This window comes from Triticum aestivum, chromosome 7A (genome assembly GCF_018294505.1).
Source record: "Triticum aestivum cultivar Chinese Spring chromosome 7A, IWGSC CS RefSeq v2.1, whole genome shotgun sequence".
Taxonomy (NCBI): Eukaryota; Viridiplantae; Streptophyta; class Magnoliopsida; order Poales; family Poaceae; genus Triticum; species Triticum aestivum.
The window spans coordinates 711,462,128-711,472,962 of record NC_057812.1 but is presented as its reverse complement, the minus strand read 5'-3'; the positions used below and the strand labels follow the sequence as shown (position 1 = coordinate 711,472,962).

Sequence of the window (10,835 nt, the reverse complement as noted above, 5' to 3'; positions counted from 1 at the left end):
CACACAGAGGGTGCAGGCGGCCAGAGAGCTCCATGCCTACCTCTTCTCTTGGTGCTCGGTGCACGCAAACTACTCGATGAAATACCTGCCAAGTTAAAATGAGAAGGAAGAAGAAGATTTCCACACATGGGCGATGACTGGTCAAAACCATGCCAAGTCAGCACAAAAACCGTTTTTGTTGAGTGAAGGGACTAAAGTAATCCGGTTTGAGAAGTTGAGGTACTAAGATTTGCTGGTTTTGGAGTTGAGGGACCATTTCTATACTTTTGAAAGAGTTCAGGGATGAAAAATATACTTTTCCCTAAGCCATATACCTCTTCGTCCAGCCCGGGGCTTGAGGATGATCTTTGCCCGTTGATTCCTCAGAGCTCGGCGCCGACAAACTCTGTTTAGTTCTACTTGGACTGTCAGCGCCGCATCGCCTACATCACCAATGCTGGACTGGGCGGTTGTGCACACCAGAGTTCAGGTGGGTTCAGCATTGAGAATGCCGCCGCCAAGATCCGGCAGGGGGAACCTATGGCAAAGAAGGGAGCAGAGTACTAAGTTCACGCGGCGAGTCACAGCGGACAGCAGTACGATTCACGGACCGGAGATATGGAAGGTACCTGTCAACGGGATCTGGCAGAAACTCGAAGCCATCGCCCCCCGCCTCCGCCATCGTCATGGCTGCCTCCTGCGGTCGTCCAAGGGATATTTTTTTTTCCGTGATGCCATATATATATGTTTATCCTTGCAAACTCATGTTTTGTGTGATGGGACGGAACGTCCCCAATCATGTTTTGTAGATCCTAAAAAAAACTCATGTTTTGTGTGACGGGACGGAACGTCCCCAATCATGTTTTGTAGATCCTCAAAAAGAAAACTCGTGTTTTGTGTGACGGGACGGAATGTCCCTAATCGTTCTGCACTGGTTCTCCCATTCTGTACCGTGGGAACATGTGGACGATATGCCGTAACGGCATCGTCACAGCAAACGGCTCCCTCAACGTAGACCACTGTTCCAGGTTACGCTCGCATTCAATGCCCAGTCCGTCGTGTCTTTACTCGATTGGTACAAGTAGCGAGAGCAGGCGAGCTCATCCACTACATCGCCACTCTCCCGCACCCCGCGTACCAAACCTTGTATCACTCGGCTCCCAGCTATCATAGAACAACGACCGGCTGTGGATGTTGCGGACCGAACAGCCCAGCAGCAAATGCCTCACGCCGAGCCGGGTGAACACACGAATCCAACTTGTGTGAGCTAAACAGCCCGGCAGGGGGCAGCGAAACCAAAAAGTGCTAGGACAGACAAACACAAACATGCAGACAACTAGCGCTGCCGCCTACGAGAAAATTTTGTTTAAGACGTTATAGCCTAGAGAAAATTTTGTTGCTGATTTGTTTGCCAAGTTTATTGGTGCCCAACGTGATCTGGCAACGGAAAAGCCTGTTTGGGTGTCAACCCCTGTTTTTTTGCGAAATTGATACGACCAATTTCGATTATAGTCAGACCAACAACAATGACGATGTACAAGCTGCTCCTCAGAATCAAGATACCACAACTCCGTTGGTCACTGTTGGGGACATATATGTGCCGTCGTATTTACGACAGAGCTTTGAAAATGAACTAATTGTTGCTACAAAATTGCATCCAGATATATCAAGAGAGATGAGTATTGTTCAGCGAAACGAAGAAGACTACAGAGAAGAATATATATTGGAACTAGTACAAGGAATAGCAGTGCATCCGGAACCTATACATGCACGTGATTTCTTTGGTAATTTTGATTGGCATGCAGGCAAAAGATTAGGGTTTTGGCAACCTATTTTCGATGGAGAAGTAATGCATGTATGCAACGTGCTAGTAGGATATGAAATAGAAAGTGCTTATTTGTTGGGATCGGTCAAGAAGATAAATAGCAGACATTTATTTCTTTTCTGTCCACGCAAGGAACAAGCTCCTTGGAAAAGAAGATTTGTACATGTTCATCTTTCCTTGAAGGAAGTGGGATGGGGCCCACCTGGAGAATAGGAGACGTTTGAAGATGGTGCAACAGTCCAGATAGGTTTCTTTTTTATCTCAGTTATTTTGTTTAAGTCAATTTAGTACTTGCCGAGATGTAAAAGGCATGCTCTATTTAAATTAATAGAAGGATAGATTCTTTCACGGATAGATGTCTTGAGTTTGTTAGATGGGTCAATCATTATATAAGGTCAGGTACGTGAGCCATGTAAGAGGAGGTTATTTTTATATAAAATAGACACGATGTGTTTTTCAGGATAGACACCCGTATCAAGTTTTGGAGGGATCTTTAGAAAACCTTTGTGTTGCGATTTCTCTTCGTGGAAATTGTTTTGCGCGTGAGTACCTTCGTCGAGATTGGTTTTCTCGTGCTGGGCCGCAAGGTTCAAACCCTCTACTTCGTGTACATCGCGTGCGCGGGCGAGAGGTTGCTACTGCTGGTGGTGGAGTGTCGTGAAAGGTCGGGCCGCAACAACGGATCGGATCTCGCCATCGAGGTTCGGTCTACACCAGAAATAGTTCGTCAACCCTATTGCAAAGAAAATCTTATGACTCAACCTTGTTGGGATGGGGTTGAACGGACCACTCTCAAGTTAATAAGATCTCCAGTAGGGCATTAATTTCCTTTCATGCATACCATTGTCGATTCTCTCCGCTATGGCAAGTGTGTTATGTCTTGCGTACTTATTTCCTTTCGTGCATACCATAGCTGACCAGGAATACGTCGTTCCAAAAAGATCGAGCCCACGCTGCCATGATCGTGATGACGCCCAACAGTTGTGGTACAGTTTGTGCTGGGAGTGGCCTGGTTTAAATAGCGGATGTCGGTGAGGCCAAGTGGCTGGTTGTGTCAATGCAGACGCCGGAATTTGTTTCTCGGCTAGCATGAGTATTTAATGGTGGCAGACGGACATACGTGCAACCCATTTGAATGCGGTAGATATCCGTCCTATCTAGTAACGCCTCTCCGGCGTTGGACAGGCAGGGAAAATTTTGGCCAGTGATCCGTTTCAATGCCAACATCAGTGAGAGGTCACGTCCGCTCTAGGCTTACATCAGTGCGGAACTGGCGCTGTAGAGCGGCATGAATGCGGGGCAATCGTTTCGGGTGGCAAAGGACACAGACAAGGAAAAGGAATTTGGGTGGGCCAAGGGTGTTGAATGCATGTGTGGCAATGGTCCGAATCACGCGATCTTAACCAATGCGAGGGATTTGAGGGTTAGCGTTGGAGATACATGCACTTAAGTGGTGCATTGAGTAACTTTTGCTATAGCTCCACCCATGATTATCGTAGCAAGGTTACTATTTCTACAATGAACACTCCTCACTGAACATTGCCTGCATTAAATTGTAACTACATCAAGGTCTCACATGATAATAGTGGTCACTATTGCACAGGATATAGTATCAAATTCTCATATGTCAAAAATTTCAAAAAAATTCCTCATATGTTAACAAAGTTAATTTACTCTATTCAAATTAAACTAGCTAGTATACTGGTAGCAGTACAATATAGTATATGTACTTGCTAGGACGTCTCCCTCCCAAGTATAAGTAGTACTAATATGCTGGCTCCATGCATGTCCATGCCATTAAAGGTATTTCCAGTTGCTCACGAATACAAAGATGATGTTGGCGATGAAGCCCACTACCAACAGGCCGACCAGACACTACACCACAAGCAACAAGAGCACGATCAATCGAATTGGTTATTAATTATTCCAATGTTATTGAAATTAATTCGACTAACCATGCAAATACGTTCGCCGGTGGTCATTTTGTCGCGGTTGGAGTTGGCCCGCGTCGGCTGGAGGACCGGCGCCACTGCCGTCGTCGACGCCAGGGCGGGGGGCGGGTACGCGTACGGCACCGGGAACCCTGGCAATGCCGCCGGCGGCTGGCCGTGGTGATGATGATGGTGGTGGTGGCCGCCGCTGTGATGACGGCTGTGCGTCATCGCCGGCGATGCTGCCGGCATCGTCGAGACATGATGGTGGCTGTGCGAATATGCATCTGGTATAGAGACCTGGACATGATGGCTGTGCGTCATCGGTCCGCTCTAGCTTGGATCGGAGGTAGATGTAAAGTAGTAGATACGTTCGGCGGATTGTCTCTCTCTCTCTCGCGGACTTGCTTGTGCTCGTACGTGTGAGCTCGATCGTTCCACGGTGACTTTTGCGTCCAATATATATGTTGAGAGTTTGTCCATGTACGAGTCGGTCTACACACGTACGATGTATCTGAATTCCAACTATGCACAGAGTTTGTGTCGGACTCATGTACAAATGTACAATGACATAATGTGGCTCCACAGGAATGTCTGTTTTTTTCTCAAAAAATAAAATAGACCGGGAGTACGTGGTAACAAACGTAGTACACTCAAGCCTTTGCAGCACCACGCGATCAAATTCGAAATAATGAGGAGATGGCACATCCGCCTGATACTTGAGCACGTAAATCAGTCTGTAACAAATCTTTCTGTAGATATAGGATCCAACCAAAAATAATAATACACTGGTTTTTTTATGGTCAAAATATCATAATTTGATGTATGAAAAAATTCACTATTCACAAGTAGCGTATTTAGCTTTCTGAACTTTCAGAAAATTAAAAAGTAACTTCTTGAATAACATTCAGTTGTGTTACTGATCTAAGTACCACAATGGTTTGCATACGTATCTCTTTCCTCCTCCACAAGAACAGCTCTTCTCCTCCCGTCGGCGCCGCCGCCGGTCCGCCCCATCTTCGATGGCCTCTAGGTCATGGACGTGCGGAGGATCTCGGCCCTCCGCCGGTGGGAGGGGCCCTGTTCTCGTTCTTGTCAGACTCAGCGTCTTGGTTGGGGACGTGTGGCGGTGACGATGTCCCTTAATAGGATTTCAAATTAACTTAACACAAGGTATGTATTTCCTATTAATGAATTTTATTCCAAGATATTCATCATTAGCAAGGAATCATTTTGGTCCTTTGGTCTACAAACAACCTCCCAAGAAGCAAGGGGAGGATTCTTTCTCACTAAATCTTTGTGTCTCTAAAACTGTGCCTTTTGTATGTGTTCAATTCAACAATTGATCCTTTATAGAGTTCGATGCAACTCCTAAGGAATGTAGGAAAGGAAGATATAACAACAATCATCAGTTGCAATCTACAAGGGTATCCAAAAAAACAGAACAAACACTCAACGTAAATTGAGTCAGCTCTGTCAACCGGTGGTGGGATGACTTTCTCGCAAGAAACTCAGCCATGAAGGCGTCGGAGGCAGCGGCAATTTGATTTACTCAGTGGAATATTTGGAACGAGCAAAATTGTAGGGTTTTCACTGAAAGGATGATGGCATGCCGCGAGGTGCCTCACCTAACCTTCGAGGATATTTGCATGCACATATCTAGCAGTTCCCTTTTGTGCGAATAGTATACATGTTGTATTGTGGGGTTTTGCTCGGCTTGCCCTATCTCAAAAGCCTCGCGTAAAAATTTGTAACATATTTTATTCTTCTAGGAGTATATGAAAGCCAGGGCTCCTGCTGATTTCTCAAAGAAAAAATTGCCAACTCTGGATTAAGGGCGAAATTGATCCATCATATACTAGATATGCCGAGGGGAATGCAAGGGAAGTGAAAGGGAGCTTTCCTCTTTGACATTATAGGATTGATGAGAAGAGTTCCACCAAGTCTTCAGAAATTTTAATTGGCATTGTGAGATTTATGAAAGTTAACTTTTGGGGAATGTTATTCTCGTGATGTTCTCCGGGAAGGAATGTTTTTGTGGAAATTTAGTTGCCGTGAGGATGGAAAATTTAGTTAGCAAACATGACAAATCCTAGCAAAAAAATAAAACTTAGCGGATTTGTTGTACTTGTCCACTAAACTTGCCATCCGCAGGCAACAAAAATTGCTATGCAAAATGTTCACAATTGCCATGCCTCCTAGGGAACGTTTATTGGTTACAAAGGTTCTAACTTTTACCCAGAAGCCCATGTATATCCATCCAGCACAGACTTGAAATGAGTGAGTTCCTCTGTTGAGGCATTCATAATCAACAAGGTATCACGTGCATACTGAATTGTGGGAAAGTTGCGAGGCAAAACCATTGTGTCGCATCTAGGCAATCCCCCTTCCCTCCTACTACGGTCGCTGGTGAGCCCGTTGGTACTCTGAGATTGCATCTGTTTTTGCTCTTGGTTCTCCAAATCAGGTGAGATCTTCGTTCCTCTAGGCGGTCGGCGTGGTGATGACTGCTCTTTTTGGGGTTTTTTGTCCTCCGGCTCCTTCGTCGCTGCACCAGTGTTTCAACCGGTAATTGTGTGGGGCTAGTAAGGTGGTGTGTAGGAGGTGGTTGTCTGGTGGCCCGCAGGATGGCAACGGTGGTGTCTTCGGCGACAGTGGCATTGGCAAATCGACAATGACCTCTTCTCCACGGCAGCCCTTCTAGCCAAGCAGTGACTTTCTGTCTGCGTGGATGGCCGGCTCGAAATACAAAGCAGACGAGCGGCCGCGGTGGCGCTCCACCAGCATGTTCTGGATGTCAAGGTCATGAGGCTCCCAATGGACTTGGCTATAAGTTTCTATTCTGTTTGGGCTGCCTTGTAATGCTATGGTTTTTATTATAAATATATATCTCCCTTTGCAAAAAATGTGGGAAAGTCTTTGTAGGAAATCCTAGAAATAGGTTCTCAAATGACCCAAGGGTTACCCTATATATCTCACTTCCCTCCATGCAACAGATCAACAAATGAAGCGGCAGAACAACCATCGGATCTCTTGTGTGTAATGACGGGAGTACTTTGATGGAAGAGGGGGATTGGGAAAGTAGTGACTGCACCCATGCAGTAAACAGTAAATTGAAAAATGCAAAACAAAAGAAAAAATTCTGAACCTTGGTGGATGTGATTATGAGCAAATATTTTAAGAGCTTGCAAAGTTTGGTCGCCAATAAATATCAAATGATCTCCATACAAAACAAAATACAAATGATGCTCTGCACCCACGTTACTATTTGCATGTTTTCAGCACAAACTTTGTTTTTTCTTGTACGGATTACCTCGGATGTTATTTAGCTACCAAATTTTGCAAGCAACTAAACCATTAGGTCATAATCACATCCACAAAGTTTCAGAATTTTCTGAAATATTTTGCTAAGTTTCTTATCATGGGTGCACCGGGGGTGCAATGTGCGTGGGTGCACAAAAACCACTCTCAAGAGGATTTGTAACACCGGAGTGCTCCACACCCCATATGAACATTAAATTCAAATAAATACCAGGAAATTTGAAAAAAGAACTGGGATTTTTACATCTGAAACTTCGGTGTCCAATCTACTTTCGTGTGAAATTTCGTAAAAAGAACACCAGGAAAAGTATCTGTGACAAAAAAGATAAAGAATTCCTATGTTTAGAAAAACTGTTTGGATTAGTTCAGACAGTATTTCCTTCACCACAGATACGCTTTCTAGTCTTTTTTTCATGAGCCTTCACAAGGGGATAGATTGGGCACCTAGGTTTGATATCCCCAAATTTCAGATTTTTTAATATTGTTTTGGTATTTTCTAAATTTAATTTTCATGTAGGGGCGTGAAGCACCCAGTAGCTCATGTGTATTTCCCATACTTTGATGCTCAAGTGTAAGATGTGAACTATGCGATATTGCTACGTAAGAAATATAATAATGTATATAGACACACACAGAGAAATAAATAATCAGACATGAGTTTTCTTTTTGTTTGTTTGAAAGCATATCGACCACCGAGAAAGACAAGTAAAATGGTTTGAAGAACACGTTGCGGCATATATCGAAACTATAACAACAATCAAGTCACCATGCACACGAGCTGATCAGTACTCCCATGGCTACCACGTGTCCACGTTTATACTTCACTGGAGCAAGTTCTAATATTCCCGATGGGACGTGTCCCAAGTCCTCGTCAACTACTAAGCTACCTATCTGTGTGCCATCGATGCCATCAGAAACAGTAGTAATGTGCAGGCGCACGCTCCTTGGAACAATAATCGATGGATCAGCCGAACATGTAGACGAGGATGCACACCACGGCCAGGATCAAGCAGGCCACAAGCTGCACCAAAAGCAAAGAGCAAATCATCCGAGTTAATCAATCCTCTGATCGGCATCATTGTGTATGCATCCAAGGGCGCGTGGATTACGTACCGTGCAGTTGTAGAGTCCGCCCTCGGAGTCAGAGTCGGAGCAGTCCGGCTTGGGCCTGCTTTGGAGGAGCGGTGCCCCGACCGTCGTGGGAAGGTAAGAGTACGGGACGGGGAACCCCGGTAGCGCCGGCGCCTGCTGGCTGTCGTTATGGTGATGATGGTGCCCGTGGTGGTGGTGGTGATGGTGGCCATGGTGGTGATGGCCGCCGCCGTGATGGTGGTGGTGGTGGTGATGGCCGTGCGTCATCGCCGGAGATCAACGCTGCCGATGATGTCGATTATCGGCCTGGTGGGTAGAATGATGCGTTCGCGAGGGCGTGAGTACGTACGTGGATTGCTTTGACTCGAGCCCTCCATGGCCTTGGTTTATTTATTTATTATGTTGGATCCGTGTCAGACTATGTGTACGAATAGGTCACGACTTGGACCGAAGTGTCTGTACGTTCATCCAGCGTCGTAATATGACTGGAGGGTTTTATGGAGAAACAATAGGACTGGAGTTCAGAAAATAGCTTCAGTTGGACTCGTGTGTATCATGGGCACCCATACACCACGTGTTCCAACTGGAGCGAGAGCATGTTCTCCGCCGACGGTAGATTCCGGTCATCTATCTTCTTTGGCCGGACGGCAACTAGTTAGAAGTCTGTGTGTTGCCGCGAAACAAGACGTCAATACAAATTACAACTCCATAAGCAGGACACGGTGGTAGTACCGATTTCTACCTTCTTGTGAGGTGGTGCAGGCAGGGTAGCAGGCCTGGGCCGTGTCATGGCCTGGTTGGCAGACTTCTGGTTGGCAGGTGTTGCGAGGCACAGGTGTGGAGGCCCTGCAGCAGGTAGTGACTTATTCTAGAACTCATGTGTGGTGTCATGCGACGGCTATTCTCCGAAACTTTGGCACGTAGTGCGCTCGCGATAGCTCCCTCCACGGCCTCCTGCAGAACACGTTTTCATTGTTGTGATGTAATAAGATTTGAATCAAGTAATACTATATATATATATATAACTTAATAAACTGTCATGTGCTTTTGTAGTGGATTATACTATGATGTTTTGACTCCTATTGGCATTATATGGTACATTAGTATTGAAATTATGTGTCAACGGCACAATGCTGAAATTATAGTGTAAAAATACCACCTTGTGGAGGCCCACTGGATACCGGGTATGCGTCAGGTTTGGGTGTGGGCATTCTTTTCTACCAACACATATACTAATGGACAGACAAAGATATGTGTCTGGGTATGGGTGTGGGTCTAACTAAGCTTCAGCCAACGAATACGCATCCACAACAACCCTTATATGTGTGGTAATTTTCCCTTGCATAATAAACAACGTAAAAGATTTTCTGATATTGATGGAAACCAATGGTGCCTGGACGATTTACCTCTTTGATTATTATTACTTGAACTTGATTTAGCTCTCTTTGTTTAAACAGGGCAAAATGTACTAACTGATGACCTAATCATGATATTTTATTATTTTTCGCTTTTCTTCCCCTAATCCTCATGAAATGATGGTATCTAGAAAACCTTTGTCGCCGCAGCTGAGCCGTAGAGTGGATGCGCTGGAGTCCTTGGTGGAGTTTAATTTGCTACTTCAGTTTGAGCCTTTTTTTCCGAATCATGACCATAGAATAATTGTTCTATGGTGTTTTCTAAGAGTAAAACACGGTAGTTACAATATATACAAAAGGAAAAAAATTAAAAGAAACAAAACAAGAAGTCTTTCTCTCTCTCTCTCAGCCAATGGTAGTTCTAGGGATGATGTTATTAGATGTAGAGGGTGGTTAACATTTTGTTAGTAACCATATATGAGTATCAGTCCAGCCTGACAAACTGTTCAAATGTGTATTCTTGATTCTATGTTTTAACAGCAGTAGGTCTTCTCTTAGTTTGAAATTCCACTAGTTAACGCTAAAGACTTCATGTCTGATTTTTTTTCATTTCTCTGATTCCATATCTGCCAACACCGTTGGATAATGATTTCCATGGCAATCTTCTTGGGTAAAGAGGGATGGGATATTCAAATACCATCAAAAATGAAATACACAACTTTTTGTTTGGAACGATGTTGTTCCAGCAATCCGGACAAATCCACAGTCCGAGAAAAGATGGCTATTAGTAACTTCAGTTGATCAGTGCAAAAAAGAGAGTAACAACAGTCAAGGTGAAATTGCTTCCTTTTCAGCAAGCTCCTACTATTTACTCTGTTATGCAGGAGTAGCCAGAAAAAAAATGGTGTCTTTGCCTTGAGGCGTCTTTCCTTTTCCATTGAAAAGCAATGTGCTCTTTCTCAGGGCCAAATATACTTTGGTACATCTTGATAGAGGACTATGATTTTTCCTTGTCCAGTACCTTGCCATGAGTATGGATTGTGTGGAACTTTGTAGCTTTCCATGAGCTATTGTAATTCATTGTATTGATTGATAGCTTACACACAGAGATGGGTATGCAGGAATTCATTGGTATCTTGAGCAACGATCCAACTTTCAACAGATTGGGCAGTATTTTTTACGATATAGTACAGCTCCGGAAACTTTTGTTCAAAGGATTATTCTAAACACTTCTCTTTCCGCGGCACTATTGCTTGACCATTTCCCACTTTACAGGAAGAGTGTTGCTTGTAGAGGGGAATTATCTTAAGATGATTCTTCCACCAACTAGAA

The 10,835-nt window shown here is 44.4% G+C and overlaps 2 protein-coding genes across 2 annotated transcripts; both read right to left on the bottom strand.

Annotated features, from left to right (window-relative positions):
* Positions 1-3,431: 3,431 nt before the first annotated feature.
* On the bottom strand, positions 3,432-4,156 carry LOC123146911 (forkhead box protein G1). Its single transcript, XM_044566172.1, has 2 exons — positions 3,760-4,156; positions 3,432-3,679 (listed from the first exon to the last, which is right to left on the bottom strand). The coding sequence occupies exons 1-2, from the start codon at positions 4,057-4,059 to the stop codon at positions 3,602-3,604; spliced, it is 378 nt and encodes a 125-aa protein (XP_044422107.1). The 5' UTR covers positions 4,060-4,156; the 3' UTR covers positions 3,432-3,601.
* Positions 4,157-7,696: 3,540 nt separating this feature from the next.
* LOC123146910 (putative uncharacterized protein DDB_G0287191) lies at positions 7,697-8,529 on the bottom strand. Its single transcript, XM_044566171.1, has 2 exons — positions 8,170-8,529; positions 7,697-8,077 (listed from the first exon to the last, which is right to left on the bottom strand). Exons 1-2 carry the CDS (start codon positions 8,413-8,415, stop codon positions 8,021-8,023), a joined length of 303 nt encoding a protein of 100 aa, XP_044422106.1. The 5' UTR covers positions 8,416-8,529; the 3' UTR covers positions 7,697-8,020.
* Positions 8,530-10,835: the final 2,306 nt, after the last annotated feature.